The 23,428-nt window shown below is 38.4% G+C and overlaps 1 protein-coding gene and 1 pseudogene across 1 annotated transcript; one reads left to right on the forward strand and one right to left on the reverse strand.

Moving 5' to 3' along the window:
- Positions 1–5,265: 5,265 nt before the first annotated feature.
- LOC149255753 (uncharacterized) lies at positions 5,266–6,012 on the reverse strand. The gene has a single exon (XM_089455127.1). The coding sequence runs from the start codon at positions 6,010–6,012 to the stop codon at positions 5,266–5,268; it is 747 nt and encodes a 248-aa protein (XP_089311253.1).
- Positions 6,013–9,924: 3,912 nt separating this feature from the next.
- LOC149255754 (pyrophosphate--fructose 6-phosphate 1-phosphotransferase subunit beta-like) lies at positions 9,925–13,009 on the forward strand (annotated as a pseudogene).
- The last annotated feature ends 10,419 nt before the right edge of the window (positions 13,010–23,428 follow it).

A 23,428-nucleotide genomic window follows, 5' to 3' on the forward strand; every position in this document is an offset into this window, starting at 1 on the left:
TGCTCTCACACTGCTCACTGCTCTCGCTACTGATCACACTGCTTGGACGGTGTTAAAGGTCTTTATCTTCGATCAACATTTTGCTCCGCCAGTGTTAAAGGTCTTTATATTTGATCAAAATGAAATGGCAGAATGTTTCTTGACATCAAAACGACTTCTTATATTTATCCATAAATAAGTTCTCTGCTTTGAACCTTAAAATAGAAGGAAGACTCTTACCGAGGGCAATGTGAAATAATAGAGCGTCACTAGCTTGATTTCCACAACTCCTTGCAATTTGAAGTTTTTATCATCGACCAGGTATGGTTTCCTTTCTAAAGTTTGAAACAGAATCTTAATGAGCGTGCACTGGGTCTCAGCCACTAGAATCAACACTCCAATATTCCCCGGGACCAGTTATTTCACATCTGCAGTGCAATGGACTCTGTGCTCCAACCACGATCCGTGCTAGTAGTGTGTTGGTTGTTGAAGGTTAATCGTTGTTCGATGGTGGTGATGGTATCCGGGCTTAGTCTCTGCACAACAGTTTCATTCTATCGCCGCTCCTGTTTTCTGACCGCGACAAATTGTACACTTGTTATTTTTACATATATTTTTTTCAAATTTATATTTTTTAAATTATTTTTTTGTAAATTAAAAAATAAAACCCATAAAAATTGTCTATTCAATATTTTACTCCAATGAAAAATGGAATTTTTTAATTTAATTACAAATCATTTGTTTTTATAGTACATAGTAATTAATAATAGAGTACACAAAAGTCAATTCTTGTCATCATTACACAATAAGAGGGGAGACATTTCAACCAATCATATTTGAGATAAATATAAATAAATTTAATTTAATAATGTTAAATTTTGGATAGATTTAAAAAAAAAATAGTCAAAGAAAAACTAATAACAAGTCAACGAAAAATTGCAGTCGGCATAACAAGGTTGCATAGCTAGCGTTTCCCTGCAGCTTAGTTCAATTATTGAATTTTAAAATGTATGAACTAATTATTGTATTTGAACAATGGCTACTTTGCAGATATTCTTACTTATTTCAAGTATCCTTAAATTAGAGTAAGAAACAAATAAGACATACATGAATGAATGAATAAAGTGTTTTTTTTTTAACACAAACGGTTGAGTTTTATTTATAAGAAGAGATTGGGCATGGCCAAACAACTTCGATTACAATCAATTGAGAGATTTCTGGCTTTTTAGAATCCTCATATTTTGGCTTTTGTATCAGAGATTAGTTGTTGCTTTTGAATCTTTTGGAATGGTTGAGTGTTCATTGCTTTGCTCTTGGCTTCTAAATATCATGTCTTACATTTTCACTTTTCTTTGTTGCTTTGAAACTTTCCTGACTTGAAATAATTCCCGCATATATTTTAATCCCTAACCCAAATAATACAGACCCGCATATATTAAACTATATTAATATATATCATGTCCCCACCTCCATTATATCAAGTTGCTCTTCTGTACCCGACCCCACGTCAAGGTTAAGACCCCTCCATATTCATCGCGTGATAACTGTCGGATCTTCCCCCGCCCAGATCCGACACTTTTTGCATCCCTCGCAGTCTGACCCTTAAAAACTCAGGAGCACACGAGATGGGCAGTTTTGTCCTGCCACACGTCAGACCCTAAGGTACATCATGTCCATTTAAGAATTACTATTGAGGAGCCAAAAGCGGTGTGATGTAAACTGCTTACCACTCTCCGCGTCATTAACACTCCGCCATTTTCAACGCGCGATAACCGTAAGATCTTCCCCTACCAGATCTGACGCTTTTCACGTCCCTCGCTGTCCGACTCTTAACACCTTAGAAGCGCGCGATATGGGCGGTTTTGTCCTGCCATGTGTCAGACCCTAAGGTACATCGCGTCCGTTTAAGAAATACTACCCAACAGCTAGAAGCGGTGCGATGTAAACCGCTTACCACTCCCCGCGTCATTAACACCCCACCATTTTCAATGCGCGATAACCGTTAGATCTTCCCCCGCCCAGATCCAACGCTTTTAGCATCCCTCACCGTCTAAACTTTAACACATTAGAAGTGCGTGATATGGGCGGTTTTGACCTGCCACGCGTCAGTCCCTTAGGTACATCGCATCCAATTGAGAAATACTGCACAACAGCAAAAACGATGCAATAAAAACCGCTCACCACTCCCCGCGTCCTTTAAAATCGTCCTCTGTTTGAATTCAATTTTGCGCCCTGTTAAAACACCCAACACTGATGGCCCATGCGATAAATTGATTACTTGTCGACTTCGCGCGATGTTAAATCATCAAGCAATTTCCCACTCTTTCTCGTCAGTGAATGTCAACGCGTGTCAGAGCCTTGGTTCTGTGTATTTCTTCTACACTCAAATGCGAATTTGGTGGATGTTATGATCTTTAAGATTTGCAATTTCAAGGCGACAAGACTTATGCATAGGGATCAGGCCCACTGCCTTGTCTAACCTGTCCTTGTTCAGCTCTCCTTTTCTGTTAAGGAATTGGGTGCCTTTCAGCTTCTTCACCATTCTTTGCTAGCATACCTTGGGCTAGAAGACATCCTTTGTTAGTGATTATATCAGCTTCCTTGTTCAGAGTTCGCAAGACTTGGTAGAATGAGTAGGAAGTGAAATTTTGAGTTATGTTTCTTATTCTTTCAAGGGTCTTGTTTAGAGCAGAGCTATCGAGTTGGTCACCCGTGTTAAGGATTTTGATCAGTATTTCGGAGTCCCCGAAGGTTTGAAGGTTTTCCCCTTTGTTCCTCTGAGCCAGCTGACACGCTTTGAGCAGCCCAAGAATCTCGGCCTGGTTGTTGGTGCTCTATCCTAGGCCCCAACTGAAGCTATCATTTTTATGCCCATCTGCGGAGTAAATTGTTCCTTCTACCCCTGATATCCCCGAGTTTCCTTTTGAGGCTCCATCGAAGAATATTGTGACTTTGCCCTGATTTTTCCACCACTTTTTAAAATCCGCCTCAGAGATCCGAAGTTGCCACTTTGGATCGTGACTAGGCAAGGAGATATTCTTTTTTATGCTAGCCCGTCTTAGGGATTCACCTAGCCAGCTGAGCTCTTTAGGGAGTAGGGAATTGTCAGACTTATGAGGTATATTTTCAAAAGTTTCCAGCAATAGAGCTTTGGCCCTGGCAGTCACTAAGTTGGTGGATTGAAGCATGTTGTTGAAGATGGCTTCATTCCTTGCCAACCAGATTCCCCAACAGATATATTTTGGGATTGCATTCCAGATTTTAGTCCATGTTGATTTGCTATTCAGAGTGTGAGGATAACGTTCTTTCAAAGTTGCGAAGAGACTAACAATTGATGACTGCTCAGGGATTTGGGCGTTGAGCCCCATCATTGCTTGCAACCAGACCTCTTGAGAAAAGGGGCAGTCTATGAACAGGTGTTCGATTGTTTCCTGAGCCTTGCAGTAGAGAGGGCATCTGTGGGGACCAATGATTCCTCTTTTCTCTAAGTTGTCTCCAGTGAGGGTCCTTTTGTGCATGAGAATCCAACAGAAGAAGTTGATTTTTGGGAGTCCAAATGGGTCCCAAACATGCTGCCAAAGCTTTGTAGTATGGATCTGATGTTGTTGTTCTTGTAGAGTTGCAAAGCCCAACCGTGCTGAGTAAGCTCTGGTCTTCCCCCAACCCCACTTGTCCCTCAAATGGAGATGCACAGGAGCTAGACCAATGAGTTTAGCTAGTAATTGATGGAGTTGAGGGAGCATCCGGTCAGGGGGGCGATGGAGGGCCCAGTTACTCCAGTTCCCTACTAAATCCCAAGTGCATATGTCAGCAAGTTTATGGATACCTTTTTGGATGAGCCAGTTACGCAAGTCTGCTATTTCCGGTGCAAGATTTAGGGGTTGGAGGCCCATGATCTTGTCTTCCCACAGTCTAATTCTTTTCCCATTTCCTGGTATTCTGTAAAGCTGGTCTTTAGAGAACTTCTGTCCTTGGCTGCACAGCTTCCACAACATGGTTCCTTTATGGGAAGCTCCTTCTTCCATATTATTTATTGAGAGTTTGTGCAGATATTTTTTAATTAGAACTTGACTTACAGGGTGTCTTTGATTTGAAAAGATTTTCCGAAGGATCTTACCTCCCATTGCCAAGTTGGCCAACCTAGGATCTCTTACCTGTAGTCCACCTTCAGATATTGGCCTTTTCACTATGTACCAGCTTACTACATGAAAAAAAATTTGGTTCCTCTTTCCTCCTTACCATAAAAAATTGTGAATCAGTTTCGCTAATTGTTCGGTGATCATTTTTGGAGCTAAAAGGAATGAATCCTGGTAGATAGAGAATTGACTTGACCAGAGTGAGCTTCCCGGTTGTGGTAAGCCACTGTCCGCCCCAAGTAATCATTTTTGCCTTGATTTCGCTGATAATTTCCATCAAATGAGGGGCCTTACTAGTACCCAAGGTTAAAGGCAGGCCAAGATACTTGAATTTTTCCCAAGAGACATAGCCGGTAAAGCCTAGGGCTTGGGCAATCCTAAGTATAGTTTGTTGGTCTACCGCCCAACCGTACACTACACTTTTCCTTTTGTTGACCATAGATCCGAAGACTCTGCAGAAGCTTTGGACTACTCTATTAAAGGCTCTTGCTATTTTAATGGAGGCTCCTCTCATAAGGATAGAGTCATCAGTGAACAAGGCATGATTGATTGGGGTTGTTCTGGTTATTGCCCTGATGCCAGGAAGTGTCCCATTGAGCTTCTCAGTTGTGAGCTTTTGGCTTAGAGAATCTGCGATTATACAGGAAGGGGGACAGAGGGCAACCTTGCCTGATTCCCCTTGAAGCTTTGAAGTATTCTGTCGGCCTGCCATTTACTAGAGGGGCTATCCAAGGTTCTCCAATGCATGCTTTAATCAATTTTACAAATTCAGAACTGAAACCAAATGCAGAAAGAACTTGGAGGAGGAAAGAGTGCCTTACTCGATCGAAGGCGTTCGCCATGTCTAGTTTGATGAGCATACCTTGCTCTTTGCATTGATGGTTGGAATGGATGATTTCCTGCACCAATATCACATTGTCTAGGATATGCCTACCTTTGACAAAACCTCCTTGGTTGGGTGAGATGAGTTTTTCGAGAAAAGGTTTTTTTCTATTTGCGAGTAACTTGGTGAGAATTTTTTAGGACACATTACATAGCGAGATTGGCCTAAATCAGTCGAACGCCTCCAGGTTGGCTTCTTTGGGAATTAGAGCTAGGAAGGTGGAGTTTATGCTTCCTCTCACTTTGGATTTTCAGAGGAAGCCTTTGATCATTCAGTGCAAATGATGTCCCAATAGATTCTATAGAAGTGTATGGAGAATCCATCAGGTCCTGGGGCTTTGTTTGGTTCCATCTTCCATATGACATTGCTAATTTCGTCTTCAGTGAATGGCTTCAGGAGTGTTGTGTTGTCCTCCTCGTTAACCATCCTTGGAACGTGCTTGAGGAAGTCATGAGCTTCCTCATCATCCTCCACGCCTTCTTCTTTGAATAACAACTGAAAATGAGAGGTTGCTGCCTCTTTTATCAGAGTTGTGCCTTTGAGAACAACCCCATCTGGCGAGGTGATTTCAGCAATGTGGTTTCTAGAGAGACGGGTTCGAATTTGCTTGTGGAAGAAGGCTGTATTTTTGTCTCCAGACGCAAGCCAGAGATTGTGTGACTTGAGCCTCAAGTATTCTTCCTCCTCTCTGAATGTCCGGAGGGTGCTGATTTGGTGTTCTTGCTCGCTATGAATTTTTGCGCTGGTAATGTCTTGCATCTCCAGGCCCATTTGCAGATCCAACAACTGCTTTGTGCTCTGTTTTCGTTGGGTAGTGGGAGAATCTGTGGGCTTTTTTATCCATTGTTTCAGGGCTGTTTTGGTGGCTTTTATCTTTTGCTCCCAAACATAGCTGGGCGATCCAAGAACATGGATGGACCATGCCTTATTCACTATATCCATAAACCCTTCTTTGTTTGCCCATAGTGGGCTGAACCGGAAGGGGATTGGCCCCAGGTTTTCTTCTTCTTCCATCAAAAGGAGGATGGGTTTATGGTTTGAATTCCACTTTGGCAGAATTTTTGTGGAAATGATCATCTTCTCGGAGAGGAAGGAACTCTGAAGAAGGAATCTATCCAGCCTGGCTGATATGTGCTCCTCCCCTATTCTGTTATTTGTCCATGTGTAAAGCCCTTTTTTTGGCTTGAAGTCCAATAAATCCCATTGTTGAATCAGGTTTTCCACTAAGGGAAGAAAGCGGTCCCTGCTGTTGGTTCCTCCTCTTTTTTCCTTTGGGTCAAGGATTAGATTGAAGTCTCCCGCAATAATTATATTCTTGAGGGAGTATGCTTCCAGAAAAATCAGTCAGAGTTTGCCAGCATTTTTCCTTTTCTGCATAGAGGACAGGTACATAGAGATTAAAGAGAGCAAAGTTTATCTTACTTGAGAGGTGTCGGAGTTCGGTGTAAATCCAGTGCTGCGTCTAAAAGGAGCTCTCAAGCTGAAACTTGTCAGCCTCCCAGAGAGTGGCTATCCCGCCGCATGTACCTCTGGCACTTACTGCTTTTCCAGCTTTTGTTTTCCATTTTCCTTTGCTGAGTTCCAGAAGGGCTTCGCCTTCTATTTTAGTCTCTTGGAGCATGAGGATCTCGAGGAGTTCTGATTTCACTTGGTTCTTGACTGCTTAAATGAATAAAGTGTTTTTAGTAGCCATAAAATACTGCTAATGACCTAAGACTTAGTACTTGAACGTTGAAACCAAAATTCTAGAACCATACTTCCAAACAAAAAAATGTTTCTACCAAAAGTGGTAAAAAAATATTGATATCCAACGTTGAAACCAAAATTCTAGAACCATACTTCCAAACCAAAAAATGTTTCTACCAAAAGTAGTAAAAAAAATATTGTTATCTTGCATTGGAAATCTGCTACCTAAAACTGCTAACATATACATATATATAACTTCTCATCGAATTCTATTTTTACACAATATTACATTTGTTCGAATACATATGAATATGCTCAAGATAAACATCACAAATATATATATATATATATATATATATATATATATATATATATATATATATATATATGAATATACTAAATATGAACAAAAAGTATATGTTCTACACAAGTGAAACGAACACTCAAGTAGAGATTTTTATCAAACACAATAAATGAACTAATAAATTAAGAAAATATTGACATTGTAATGTTTTATGTAATAAAGACACAATTACCTTATTAATTTTAGGTGATATAATTTTTAACAAAATTATGATATATATTTTTTTAATAATGTGTTTTTGAATGCATAATAATTTAAAGATATTTTAATTAATTTTTATTTGATTTTAGGCAAAATTCACTAGTGACAATTTGACCATGACTTACATAACTAGATTCCAATGTATTGTAAAAAATATTAAAAAAAAAATTACATTTGCATTAATTATCTTATGACATTTCAAACTGAATAAATTATTTGGCAAAATTGATATTAAAAATGTCATTTAAACAATATAAAATTATAATTTAACTAACCATTATATCAAAGACTTTGAAAATAATTACGATTGAAATATTTCTCAGTGAAAAATTGATATTTCAAGGTGTATTTCAAGAACCCATAGATTAAAAGTTATGTAATCTATGTACTGTAAAATAATAATTTAGCTAATTATTAAATTTTTTAATAATTTCCATATTTCTCAAAAGGAAATGTATTATTTATTATTTGATAATTTATTTTTTATATGATGTATTTTGTTTTTTTAAATATGATGTAATATGTTATTTGATAGTATATATAACAATTTTATAATTCTGAAAAAACAATTTTATAATTGTATCATCCTAGAAATTGAAATTTAATGTAATTTTTAAAATGCAAAACAATGCAGTAGTCTTTAACGCGACTTTTTGAAAGTCTTTCCGACGATTTTTTCCGGTGAAAATCCGGCAGTAATTTATTGGAATCCAAGTTTGATAGCTAATTTCTGCACAATGAAAGCGTCCCAGGGGTTTTTCAGGGTGCTGAATCCGAATATGCAGTTAAAAAACCATTTTAACTGCAACAAATCATGATTTCATCTCAATTTCTTCCGCCGGATTCCGTCACCGGAATCTCAAAAAGTCGCATTATAGACAACTCCCAAAACAATTAAATAAAGATTCAAAGATACAAAATAATTAAATACAACAAAAACTAAAAATATATGGCATATTAAAATTTTCAGTTATTTATTTATTTATTTTCAAAATATTTAACATGAATTTGGAGAGACACTTAAGCCCATTGCACCTTCTTACTTTTACTTTTAGTTGAAAACCTGTGCTTGACAATAGACAAAATTCACCAAATCCACCATTTAAAGAAACTTGTATTGTTGGGTTGAAAAATTGTTGAGACCATTTGTAACATCACAAGTACAAAACATTTTATCGTGACTTCCTTGTCTAACCATATTTATGATATTTAATTCTTTCACTTTACTTCACAAGAACATAACCATATATAACATTTTATTTCTTGCTAATACAAATTATTCCCAATAGCAAGTGAATACAATAAAAATATAATCTAATGTAATTTTACTTCACATTAATTCCACACATTCTTCAATTATTATCCTTAGTGTTTTTGGTACCACTAGCAATAAATGGAATTTAAAGTACAAATCCATATAAAACAAAAGTTGCATTATTATACATGCTTTTAAGCAAGTTATATTAAAATCAATTTATAGTCAAAAAAAGCTTTGAACTCTCATCTTAAATTTTTGAAACAATTTATAAAGTTTATTAAACTTCTTAAAAATTATCATATTAAAATATATTTTTTCAAAATTAAAATTATTTGTAAATATTTGAAATTCAAAAACTTTCTTTTGTGATGGATCTAGAATATTAAAAAGACAATTTTTATGGAGTTTAATTTCTATTTGTAGAAATAAAAAAAAAAACATATAAAACATTAATTTGAAAAAAAATATAAAAATGACATCTGTAATCTACTTATAATAATTTGTACAAACTTTTTATTACACTGTACCATTAAATTTTAAAAAAATCTTTCTCTTATATTAAAAAATATTTTACATGGTACATGTAGAGCCATAACTCCTGCCACTTTCCGACCTCCTTTGGCCGTGGTTTATATATTATTCATATAGTACTTTTTTCAGGACTCCCTTTAATGCTCCACTACTAAATTGCAACTGCAAAGTTTTCATACAATTTACACATGGCAAGTTGTAAATCAATTATTATCTTTGTGTCTAATTTAATATTTAATATTTTGTTTATGTGAAAGGCCAACCCTCATTGCAATCCTTGGAAAAGGCAATGGTTTGTTTTTTAATTTTATTTTAAACGTCATTACAACCACATGCACAATCAAAGCATAGTTATATTAAGATTTTCTGTACACTGTCATTAATTTGTCAAAGTACATATTATCATTACAGAATAAGGCTCTAACCAATCAGAGTGTAGAAAAAATAGAATTAAAAAAATAAAAATAAAAATTCAAAAGTAAATGTTGGACACCTAATCCTAAATGGGTTAGTGTGGAAGCTGAATAGACCAAAGCAGTCCAAGAGACCTTGGGATCTGAAACCCAAGAGTCACATATTGTACTATAAATGTATATCTCATGTTAATAAAAAAATGTATTGCATGTTTTATCTTTCATATCTCTCTTGCTGTCCATGTGAGTTTAACATGGTATTAGAGCGGGCGATCTCCTGCCCTGCTCCATTGTGAGCCACCTGTTTGTGTGGCCTTTGTAAACCAATGCTCTCCTCTTGATGATACTTTTCTGAGCATTTCTTAGAATAGAGGATGTTACCTCTATCAGCGCTACCATTCCTCTGTTGTGAGCAGTCCTGGCCCTTTGCCATATTCTTTTCCAGCGCTGCCTTATAACGCATCTGTCCATGAATGTTTGTTTGTTTGCCATATACCTTTTACAAAACCTGCGCCCTGCGCTTCTGTTGTGCTGCCATCCTGACATTGAAATGCTTGAACGTTGTCATAACAGAGTCTGAACGCTGTCCTATTCCTAAACGTTCACCTGAGCGCTGTCATAACCTGAGCGTTGTCCTGTCCATAGGGATCCTGATGCTCCACTAAATTTTGTTGTCTGACAAAAGCAATTATATTTGTTCTGCATTATTCGTTTTCTGCAGTGCACTGAGCGTTATTTGCATTTGAATAATTTGGAAGTGTGCGTTGAAGGAGAAGGAGATCGAATTCGAGTGCCTTCTATCATGGAGATTGCGGACTTCGAAGGTGAGTGGCCTTTGGATTTTCGTTTCTCAAACCCAAGCCTAATAAACCGGAGGCGTTTTTACTACCATGGGAAGATGGATCTGCGTGGGGTATTTACGCTGGCCTTCGCCTCTTCCACGGTATTAAAATATATTTTTTCAAAATTAAAATTATTTGTAAATATTTGAAATTCAAAAACTTTCTTTTGTGATGGATCTAGAATATTAAAAAGACAATTTTTATGGAGTTTAATTTCTATGTGTAGAAATAAAAAAAAAACATATAAAACATTAATTTGAAAAAAAATATAAAAATGACATCTGTAATCTACTTATAATAATTTGTACAAACTTTTTATTACACTATACCATTAAATTTTAAAAAAATCTTTCTCTTATATTAAAAAATATTTTACATGGTACATGTAGAGCTATAACTCCTGCCACTTTCCGACCTCCTGTGGCCGTGGTTTATATATTATTCATATAGTACTTTTTTCAGGACTCCCTTTAATGCTCCACTACTAAATTGCAACTGCAAAGTTTTCATACAATTTACACATGGCAAGTTGTAAATCAATTATTATCTTTGTGTCTAATTTAATATTTTATATTTTGTTTATATGAAAGGCCAACCCTCATTGCAATCCTTGGAAAAGACAATGGTTTGTTTTTTAATTTTATTTTAAACGTCATCACAACCACATGCACAATCAAAGCATAGTTATATTAAGATTTTCTGTACACTGTCATTAATTTGTCAAAGTACATATTATCATTACAGAATAAGGCTCTAACCAATCAGAGTGTAGAAAAAATAGAATTAAAAAAATAAAAATAAAAATTCAAAAGTAAATGTTGGACACCTAATCCTAAATGGGTTAGTGTGGAAGCTGAATAGACCAAAGCAGTCCAAGAGACCTTGGGATCTGAAACCCAAGAGTCACATATTGTACTATAAATGTATATCTCATGTTAATAAAAAAATGTATTGCATGTTTTATCTTTCATATCTCTCTTGCTGTCCATGTGAGTTTAACATGGTATCAGAGCGGGCGATCTCCTGCCCTGCTCCATTGTGAGCCACCTGTTTGTGTGGCCTTTGTAAACCAATGCTCTCCTCTTGATGATACTTTTCTGAGCATTTCTTAGAATAGAGGATGTTACCTCTATCAGCGCTGCCATTCCTCTGTTGTGAGCAGTCCTGGCCCTTTGCCATATTCTTTTCCAGCGCTGCCTTATAACGCATCTGTCCATGAATGTTTGTCTGTTTGCCATATACCTTTTACAAAACCTGCGCCCTGCGCTTCTGTTGTGCTGTCATCCTGACATTGAAACGCTTGAACGTTGTCCTAACAGAGTCTGAACGCTGTCCTATTCCTAAACGTTCACCTGAGCGCTGTCATAACCTGAGCGTTGTCCTGTCCATAGGGATCCTGATGCTCCACTAAAATTTGTTGTCTGACAAAAGCAATTATATTTGTTCTGCATTATTCGTTTTCTGCAGTGCACTGAGCGTTATTTGCATTTGAATAATTTGGAAGTGTGCGTTGAAGGAGAAGGAGATCGAATTCCAGCGCCTTCTATCATGGAGATTGCGGACTTCGAAGGTGAGTGGCCTTTGGATTTTCGTTTCTGAAACCCAAGCCTAATAAACCGGAGGCGTTTTTACTGCCATGGGAAGATGGATCTGCGTGGGGTATTTACGCTGGCCTTCGCCTCTTCCACGGTAAAATTGTACCCTCTGAATTAATTATACGCCTTAAAAACGACTTTTCTGGGAATAGTTTTCGAAGTATTGTCGAGCTCAAACGGGTTCATTTCTGGATCCATTTGGATTTCTGAAGCCAAAACGATGGTTAGATGTTTTTTGGATACGATTCGGAGTCTGTACAAGCATCAATGCGAAGTTTCTCTTCGGTTTTCTATATTTTGTGGAAATTTTGAGTAATTAAGCCGGAAACTTTGTCTCTGTTTTGTGCGTCGTACGTCCTCGCCCTGGTCGATGTTGTCTCCTTTCTGGTCGATGGCAATTCGTTCTCCGTAGAATTTTGATCTGCTGGACGTCTTCTCACACCCACACGGCCATACACGCTGCTGGAAGTCCAGAGGACATTGCTAAACTATTTCCGCAACTCTACGGACAGCCATCGGTCCATCTCGAGCCGAGCGATACAGCGGCTTTACAATCAGACCGAAAATTGAACATCGGTGTCGTGCTTTCTGGTGGCCAGGCTCCAGGTGGTCACAATGTCATTGCGGGATTGTTCGATTACGTGCAAAATAACACTAAGGATAGCACTTTGTTTGGATTCAAAGGTGGCCCAGCAGGAATAATGAAATGTAAATATGTTGAGATGACAAAAGAGTTTATGTATCCATATCGCAACCAGGGTGGCTTTGACATTATTTGCAGTGGCTGAGACAAAATTGAGACTCCCGAACAGTTCAAGCAAGCGGAGGAGACTGTACTGAAGCTTGATTTAGATGGTCTTGTTGTCATTGGTGGAGATGATTCAAGTACAAATGCCTGCCTTCTTGCACAAAAATTCAGAGAGAAAAAGTTTAAAACACAGGTGATTGGCTGTCCAAAAACAATTGATGGTGATCTTAAATCCAAGGAAGTTCCAACAAGTTTTGGGTTTGACACAGCTTGTAAGATTTATGCAGAGATGATAGGGAATGTGATGGTTGATGCAAGATCAACTGGAAAATATTATCACTTTGTGAGGCTTATGGGCCGATTTTGCCATTAAAAGAAGAGCCATACGCTGCCATAAACCATTAAAAGAAGAGCCATACGCTGCCATAAACTGTGGGCCGATTTTGCCATTAAAAGAAGAGCCATACGCTGCCATAAACTGTGGGTCGATTTTATGATTGCACTTTCAGGTGGTCAAACAATTGCCTTCGGTCAAGCATCTATTGCATCTACACCAGCTACATCGTCTTCCATTCCTTTTGGTAATAAACCACCTGGATTTGGTGGTAGCACATTTGCATCTTCACCAAGGTTCTGCGTTTTGTTTTTCTAGTTGAATTTCCAACTGATATTTTTGTTATCAAGAAACCCAGAGCAGGACAGAGTTTGAGGCCATTCTTGTGATATCGCAGCGTTAACCATATGTTGTCTCTAGTCATTGATATTTACACTGTCTCCATTCATTAACATACCATTGTTTTCTATTTGTTTCCTTGTATAACATTGCGCTGCTCATACCTCCATATGCATACGCTGTCCATATACCACCGTTGTCCATTTAAGTAACGCTGTCTCATGTGACTCTATGTAAAGGGTCTCTCACATTATCGTGTGTTTTTAATTATGGTTGCTTCCATACGCCATTAAGCAGGAGAAACAAAAAGGATTTCTTATTTCTGGTCGGCAGCTTGAGTTTGGAAACAACAACTTACTTAATTTAGGCTATACGGTTGATGAACTTTTCTAATAGAGGCTACACAAATTTTGGAGCTCTACAAGTCAGATTTCTGGTTTGGCACGAAAGTAGGAAACGTGGTCATTTATTGATTTGATTGTTTAAATAATGGAGAAAATTCATGGATTATTGGAGTTTTTAAACACTCTAATATTATCTGTTGATGGAAGCACAGTTAAAGTCAGCAAAGACACTCTCAAAGATATTCAAACATCTTTACAACATGCACAAGAAAACATTGATTTTTTGCAGCTTGAATCACAGCTACAGCAAGAAGAGCTACATCAAAATAGACATCATTCTGAACCTATTTCTGTTCAGAACATTGAGACTGCAACCCATCAACAGCAAGTCAATAATGTTATTGTTCATTCAAATAAAGCAGCAATTGTACATGCAGATGCAGAAACTCAGTCTGCACTTCCCAAGCCCATCATCAGACCTTGGGAACAGCTTGTCCACAACAAGCACATAACTGGTCTTGGATATGACAAGGACTTGTCCTTTCATATTCCAGACTATGCCAAGCCCATTCAGTTTCAGAGTGCTGGATTCATTCATGACAGTTCACTTGCTCCTCATGACAGTTCACCTCCAGCTGTTCCAGATTCTGCCCTTCTTCCACAGCAACAACAACAACAACAGATCGTGAAATGCCAACACTGTGACCGAGTTGGCCATTTGAAAGATCACTGTTTTGATCTTCATCCATGTAAGCACTGTCATAAAACCAGCCATTCTTCGCACAGATGCTTCAAAAACAAACGTCCTGCAAGAATAAAGATTCATCTTGGATGGATCGCTTCTTGGCAATGGGCATCAACAACCAAGAAGATATTCCAAACACATGTCAGAACTTGTTCCAGAATATTGAACAGTCTTGCAGTCGAGTTTTCTCCATCATCTCACCTTGTATCTGACAGGGGGGGAAATGATGGTCATCTACAAGCTTCAAAGTCACATCAAGCGAGCCTGAGCCACAACCTGCCACACCAGTTTCAAAGTTGTAGCCAGCGACAAAGATGCCCCTGAACATGCCTTCAGTTGGCAATCTGGGACACTTCCTCTAGCAGAAGACTTCAGCTTCTTGCCAGTTTCGGAAGCATTCCAGGAACACAATTGAGAACACTTCCTCTAGCATAAGACTCCAGCTTCTTGCCAGTTTTGGAAGAGTTCCAGGAATTGCATTAAGCATTCCAGAGTTGTTGGTTATCCTTAAACCATGACAGGTTGAGACTTCCCTTTTTTAGGTTGAAGTTTTACCTTTTATGCGGGGTGAGACCTCCCTTTTATGGTTGAAGGTTTCCCTCTTTAAAACAATAGGATCACTTCCTCTAGCAGAAAACTTCAGTTTCTTGCCAGTTTTGGAAGAGTTCCGGGAACTGCACTAAGCGTTCCAGTGTTGGTGGTCATCCTTAAACCACTGCCCTTTATACCAACATTTCATAGAGCACATTCAACCTAGTGTTGCCATGCATTTTTTGCACATTTTGTATTACAACTCTCTTCTTGGACTCATACATAACCCTTCGGATTAAGGGGGGGAATGTTGGACACCTAATCCTAAATGGGTTAGTGTGGAAGCTGAATAGACCAAAGCAGTCCAAGAGACCTTGGGATCTGAAACCCAAGAGTCACATATTGTACTATAAATGTATATCTCATGTTAATAAAAAAATGTATTGCATGTTTTATCTTTCATATCTCTCTTGTTGTCCATGTGAGTTTAATAGTAAACATTAGATAAGATCATTTAATTTTTGGTAAATTTAAAATTAATGTTAACATCAATATTTTTTAAATGCGTTACCCAGATGCGGGTGCCTTAATGAGCTGTTAATGCTCGAGCACGCGACGCCGGCACTTGGCAAGTCCGCGGGTTCGTTTGGCGATCTGTGGCAGGATATTTACTGGCATTACAGTGGGTAAGTAAGGCGGTTCGTGGAAGGACATCTACTCGCATTTATGATGCATTGGGTTCAAGGCAAGCAGGGAAGGAATTTTAGGATGGTGAGCTTATTTCGCAGTTCATATGCTCTGGCCGCTTCAGACAATTGCAGAGTCGCTCAGGTGTATTCAGGCAGGGACATTCTCTGGTGGTTATGTCCTCAGAACTTCGTCGCAGGGCAAAGCACTTGGAAGCCTCCATGGTTTTACAATTGCACGCACTTAGCCAGCTTCAGGTACTTGGCTTTGCTTCTTTTAGTAGATATCTGGTATAGTCAGTCAGTTTTCCTCTGGCCCATCTCTGTAAGTGGTCTCACTTTGGTCTTTGTTGAAGGAGTCTGGGTAGGGTGTTCAATTCAGTCAGTCAGGGCGGGGCTATATCTCGTGGTCGGTTTCATACTCTGGGTTGGGTTTTCCATTGGGGTCTCCATTTCAGGGGTCTGTTTACTCCAGTTTCTTTCAGACAGTAGCGGGTCGTCTCTTTCTCTCCCTCAATCCTTTAGCACTTTCAATTTGTCAATCTTTTCTGCAATGGTTCGGCCTCGTGGTATTTCACGCCGGGGCAGTTATTCAGCAGCTCGTGGAGGTTTTCGGGGTCGTGGTGGCTCTGGTCCACGGCGTATTTCCCCGTTAGCCTCTGTCTCGCCGGCCTCACCGCCTTCAGACCACTCAGGTCCGTCCCTTAACAGTTCTTTTCACTCATCCCGCTTCAAATTTAAAAGTAGGCTCAACAAGCCAATTATCTCTGCTATCATTACAGTCATCTTCTCAGAGGAGGAAGATGAGCTCACAGGTTCTGTTGAAACCTCCAAGGAAAGGTCTCTCTCTCCAAATTCCAGTGACTCTCAAGGCAGCAGGGCGGGTGATGTCCTCAATAATCCCGTTGTGTTGCAGGAAGAAGCGCAGCAAGAAGATTCTCGCCATCAGCAAGAATCTTCTCATGAGGAAATCATTGCCTGTGCGCCGGCGCAATTCTCTGGCAGCGTTCTGCACCTTGTGACTCCTCCAGGCTGCAACATGATGGAAGTAGAAGAAAATGTGATGGTTCATTGGGTCAGCTCTCCCAGCAAGGCAAATGAAAATGATACAGACTTGCCACCTCAGGATTAACTTCCTCTGCCTCAGCAAGTCATCTCAGGATTGCTAGTTTTTTGGATGTACTTCTCAGTGGGTATGCTTCTGATATTATCTGTATGGTTTTTTATCATCTTCCAGGTTATGATTTTGGCTTTCTAGCTTTTTGTAATAGCCACATAGCACTGCATTTTGTAATAGGGCGGCTCACAACAAAGTGTCGATACTCTCTGGCTCTATTGAGTTTTGGGTCTATGTTTCTCATCTTTGTAAACAGAAGGCCAGGTGATAGCTGCAACAATTTTTTTGACAGAGGGCAGCCTACGGCCCCCTCACAGGTTAAGACCTCTCTGTAAATATTTTTCCTTTTATTATTAATAGATTAGTCGTTACTTAAAAAAAAATAATAATAAAAAAAAAAAAAAAATGCGTTATTACGCAGAGAATAATAATATCATTATCAAAATTCCAAGTACCAATTAAAGTCGATACAATTAAATTAAATTACCTCTCATAACAAAGACCAAATAAAAACAATAAACACTTGAAAATTGTGAAAATACGTGGTATGCAATTGGAATATTCCGCCAAATTACACGCGATATAGAGATTTGAAATATAATTAGCCGCGAAGTTACTTTAGTAGTAAGATATTGTAGAAGTCGGAAAGCATTAAATAAAGAGAGGATAAGTTAGCATGGTAGCAACTGCCAAATTAGTAGTATTTTTTGGAGGGGTGAGTAAAGCTAATTTTTTTTTTTGCCTAGCTCTCTAAAATGTTGTTGAAGCAATGAATGGTCCAAACTTCTAGTGTGTTAGCTCCAGCAATGTATGTATGGTTGTGTGGTATATGGCATGTATATTGGTCTATGTCCCATTGTGGGTTAAAGCCATTCTATTGATTAAAATTTCATACTAATAAAATCAAGAATTTGCATGTACTTTGGGATTTTTATGAGCTTGGATTTTATTATATGCGTTGATGTTGTAATGGTCGTGATTCCATATACGATGAGTAATCTTTTAAACATTATGTAATGATCTTTTGCAATTTTGGCAATGTGAGATATATTATGAGATAAGTGTCTTTTGATATCAATGGGCATTTACAACCATTTAATTTATATGGTTGAGCTAGTTTAATGATGATCTATAAACCTTGACATAAACTTTTAATCAAAGCAAAAGCAATTTTAGATCATAATGATGAGAAATGTGAAACAAAATCTTCATATAATGATAATTGGGCAAAAGGTGCATTATGTAGCCCAATAAGAGGGAGTTGTGTAATTCTTTTTGTGCTCAACCTCAAGTTGACACGTGTCCCTATTAAAATAAAAATAAAATATATACAACAAAATTAATAAACAAACAAATAAAACATTGTAGTGTATATAAAAAATAGAAATGAATAGGGGTGGCATGAGGGTGGATGATTCTCATTAGTCGTGATGAAATTATCAAAATTAAGTATGCTTGGGGGGCTGGGAAAGAAAACAAACAATCAAGTTGAGATTTATGGCCTCCTTCAAGGATTATGCATAGCCAAAGACAGAGGTATCACTAGCATTATCATTATTGGAGAGTCTCCAAGTCTAATCCAATATCTCATTAAGAAAAGCAATCCAAAAGAAAACTTTTGGCTCAGGTTCCTTAAAGAATCAAAAGCCTTATTGACTCATTCTATTCAAATTATCTCTATCATATCTTGAGAATTCACAATGCAGAAGTTGTTTTGTCTACAAATAAAACTTGTACCTTAGATGAGGCCAAACATGTGATAAATGAAATTTATGGTTTATATTTTATTCCCTAAGTTTTTTTGTTTCATTGCTCCCCTCCCTTTACCCTCCCTTCCCTCTTACCCTTCCCTCCCATCCTTCCCCTTCCCTTATATATTATCCCCATCCCTTCCCTTTACCCTCCCTTCCCTCTTACCCTTGCCTCCCATCCTTCCCCTTCCCTTATATATTCTCCCCATCCCCTCTCTTTGCCCATCCCCCTGTGCGGGCTACTCCTCTCCTCTTCATTATGACCTTCTCTAGTTCCTCAATTTCATGGCTCATTACACGTATGAATTATGTGGCACTCCTTATTGTGAGTTATCATTCATTTCATATCCCTCTTGTCTCGCATGGTGGTATTTCATCTCCATCCTTCCCAGTTAAGGGTTGTGCTCTTTGCTTTGGGTAAAGATGAAGTTTGTCGGTCGAAGTACAGGGATTACAAATGGTTGCAAAACTGGAAGCGTGCAGTCAAGCAAGGGAATTGAAGATATATCTTTCCTCCATCATGATTGTATTCCTATGTCATCCATGGTTCTATGGGTTGTTTCACCACCCTTGTGGCTTGAAGGTAGTGTGCTTGTTCCATTCTTCATTATGGCTCCCTTCCGCTCGGTCTGCGGGAAGCTCTGTGAAGGGCTTCTTTGCCTCATAATTGTGGTATCAATACGTCTCATTGCTCTCTAGTGGGTTCAACACTTTTATTCGTGGGAATTCTGGTGCATCATCCTTGCAGGCTCTCAAAACAATTCGGTATCTCTTAAGCCTTCTCTTAATTCTATTGCCTAGTTATTTGCTTCTTGGACCAAAGAGTCCTCTCAATTCCTTGTTCACAATTGGGCATATTTCTTTGCGGAGACTGCTTTTGGTCATATCAGTGGGCTTTTGCGCGCTTGTTCTGGCAGTCTTTTTGGAAAGATTCGAGTTGACCCTCCTCATCAAGGTGGTATTTTTGGGCTTTTTTCTCTTTGGGTTAGGCCAAGGCTTTACCCTTTAGTTAATAATCACTGCTCATGGGTTTGGGTTTAGGTTTTTCGTCCCTTTTTTTTTGGTTTGTCCTTCCTGATGTTAGTGTATTCCCTGGCAAGAATTTGGTAAATGTCAGTGAACCCCTTTTATTCCCTCCACGTCCTCTTCTTCTCGAGCTTTGGCTCCTACCCCACTTTACTGCCCTTTGTCCAGGTCCTTGGGTGCTTTAAACAATGAACAACAACTCAAGTTCAGAAACCTCTTTTGCTTCCAGCCATTATCCTCACCGCATGAAAATTCATGAGGATTTGAAGATGGTTGATTATGATTTGCAGACCAAGTATTGCCAATTATACAAATTTCATGTTGAGCGGTTAGAGAAACTTTTAGTTCTTCAACAACAGATGTCAAAGGTGGAGGATGAATTGGATGCTCTCTCAACATTATATGTGGATCTCTAGCATAAGAATGATGACAATTCAAACACCTCCACATCACTAGTACCTCCTAAGAAGAGAAATTTTGGTCTGAATTCGCTGGCTTCTGATGATGACTAATCTATGTTGCATATGGCTTCAGTTTTGGTGCATATAAGTATTTTGGTCTCTATGTTTTACAGTGATATTTTTATCTGATCTCCACTTTATATGGGTTTACAACGAGTTTTATAATGGGTTACTGGGGTCTTTTTGACAATGGATCACTGATGAAATTTGGAATGTAATAACCTGAGTATTTGTTGCGATGGAGAGCAGGATTAATGTAACTTCTACTTATTTTTGTATTAAAAAAAATGAATAGTCTTTGTGGTGAGTGCGGGGTGACCTATGACATGTGGTAAGCATCCTAAAGTGTTAGGTTGGCAGCTTGAGGGGAGTTTGTCCTGGGGACCTCTTTGCAGTGGTCGAATTAACCTCTTGTTGGAGTTGGTCTCAGTTTCTTGTTTATTTGTTTCTACGTTTTGGTTGGTGAGTTGTAGTGTTACTCGAGAGGACTGTGGGGTGACCTGGGGTCAGGTCAGGGGGGCCAATTTTCATGTTAATAACTCTAGGGTGGTGTGTGATTTGACCTGTGGTGGTTTCCTGTCTCTAAAGGGTCAAAGTGGTGAAGGGTTGGTTGTAGGTGACATAATTATTCCAGTGGTTGTAGTTGGGAGCTGTCGATAGGGATGAAGAGCTTGTAGGAGTGTGGGAGGTTGGTGGTTTTGCTAGTGGGTCGACCTCGTAACGAGGGGCTAGCAGTTGGCCACTTTTGAGATATGGTGCGGTTGACATTGTGATGTCATGGAATGTATTGGACGTCAGTCGTTTTGAGTGGTGTGCAGGTGTGTCAGGGCTTGGGGGTTATTGGGCATGGGGGCGACTCATCTATTTAGGTAGTCGGGGCATTGTCTAGAATCGGTGGTGTGGGGCGCAAGGTTTACAGTGGGGGTTCTATGCATCATCAAAAAGGTTGCGCCTGGAGAGGGGCGGGTCCTCTTGGCCAGGAGGAGGTGCATCATGTGGACTAACAAGATGAAGGGGAGGATTTGGAACAACAAAACACCATTTACCTCGGGCATGTAGACTTTCCTTCGCCTTTTGACTCACTTAAAGCACAAATTTGCTAGGTGATAGCTGTAGTAGAAGAACTGGACATGGATCGACACGATGACCACAACAAGATCAGTGTTTTTATGAATGATCTCTAACATAATCCATGACACATGAGGGATCGGTTAGTCTCCCTCCATAGAGGTCAGAAGCAACTCTAGGAGCGATTGGACAACTTTGAAGCGAGAATGGCATACATGGAGGCACATTTACATGGAGTGTTTTTCCAACCAAGGGGTGATGGCCTCGACGACTTGGATCTGAGTAATATCAATGCTTAAGGATGAATGTGGGATGTCTTTTGATTCTCGGACAATTTTGGTCCACTTGGGCAATTAGTCTTTGGTCCTCTATATTCTCTTGTTAATGTCTCTGTATTTTTTTCTTTACCAATTGGACAACAAATATGGTAGGAGTGAGACCAATGGTGTTGGGAAGCTATGCTCCTTGCGATGTAAATTTTTCTTGAATTAATAGAAAAATGTTGATTTATAAAAAAAAATCAGTATACATATTTAGTTACTTTTATTTAAAAGCATTATAAAGCATCAATAATCCCAATTTCATTGTGTTCATTTGGTTCAATGTCAATATTACAACCTAATGTGAAGGAGATGTGGTAAAAATATTTCACTTTCACTCTCAAAGCTATAAATAAAATGTTTTGATACACATATTAAGTAATGATGGGACACGTAATTGGCTTCCTTTTCCACCTATTTTTCGTGATTTTCCTTACTATTTTGACTTTCAAAGCCATGCCTTGTCACTCTCACAACCATAACTTATTAAAGCATGTTTCCTTTTGTCTATCATCCTTATTATCTAGTTTTTCTTGTAATTTGACAGAAATGCCAACTACTTTAGGCTATTTTATTAACAAAATGACAAAAGGTTATTTCAAGTTGTGTGGCTGGTTAAGGTGTTGTTATGGAACAACATTTTCCCCAGTTTTTCCCCGCCAAGGATGGGACAAGGCTATGTTTTCGTTATTGATACACATTTGATGCTCTACTCTCCTATGTTTAATAATGAAGATTGATTTGTACAAACACTCATCAGAGCTAGCTTGATCATTGAAAGGAGGAAATCATGGACAGTGGAACTGACTCAGTTTAATTAGGTAGGATTCCTAATTGATAAATCACTATAATTTAGAAAAGTTGTTAGAGCTCTATTTCAACTAGGATGATTTGTTGTAAGACAATTATTGTATATTCTTGATTTAAATCACATGAGAATCAAGAGGTACTCATCATGATCTTGCTTTTCTAAAATAGGCTTGTACTCTGAAATTATAAAAAAATGTACTCCTCGCTTGCGAGGCATGCATGGATAAGACCAGAAGGGGAATACAAACATTGTAATCCTATGCTGCAACTTTTCATTAATGCAAACCTCTACCATTCGTGGGTCCATATATATCTCTTGATTAGCTTGCGTGTTGTGTGAATCACCAACCCCTGTTAAGGAGGAAGGGCCGTCCTTCATAGCAGGGATCATTGGTTAGAGAGGTATTGTAGCTATGTATTTATTTTCTCTCAATTATTATTCATGTGTATTGTTTTGTTATTGTTACAGATCTCATTCATGCAATGGGTAGTTGCATAATTATAACCTCTGTCATTGTTTAACAACATATATATTGGATCGGTCCCTTCATTTGTTTGATAGTTATTTGATTATTGTTATAGTTCCTTGGCTTGTTTATTTCATTGAATGAGTGTTTTAACAATTGCCTGAGTGTTGAGTGGTATCAAGGAGTGTTGTTTCTTTTGAATAAGAGTGATAGCATGACAAAGTGTGATTTATTTTGCAAATGTGTGCCTTTTCTTTCTACAAGTATGAACAAGGTTTGGGGTGTGACAGTTAGTGCACTTTAAGTGTTAAGAGTGACATTATAATGATTGGTTTTGAGATTCCATTAGTGCTAGTTCCCATATGTTCTTGCATGTATTTTGCATGATATCCTTGAAAGAAAAAATCTATCGAGATTGAAAATTTATGTGTGAGTTAGATTGGTTCTTCTTATTTAAAAGGGCAATGATCCACCCAACAAGTAATATAATTTTATATCAACTCGAGAGAGCTAAAGTAATTAAAAGTAAAGGAAAAATATTAATGATAATAAAAAATATTCAATGTGGTCATAAATAAAATATTTCAATGTGCAAGGTTAAGTAATATTAAAGTGTATTTATCATCGATCGAGATTTGGAAGTTGTGTCAACGGAGGATGTTGGGGGAACCTGCCACCTTGCTCCCTCCCATCACATTTAATAGGGGCGATGGGATGGCTATCCCACTCCATGGAGCCGCACATGTTAACTAGTATTCATTCCCTTCACATTAAGATGGTAACTTATATTATG

This window comes from Pinus tabuliformis, chromosome 7 (assembly GCF_031772625.1).
Source record: "Pinus tabuliformis cultivar Carrire ecotype Pingquan chromosome 7, CPIR1, whole genome shotgun sequence".
Classification (NCBI taxonomy): Eukaryota; Viridiplantae; Streptophyta; class Pinopsida; order Pinales; family Pinaceae; genus Pinus; species Pinus tabuliformis.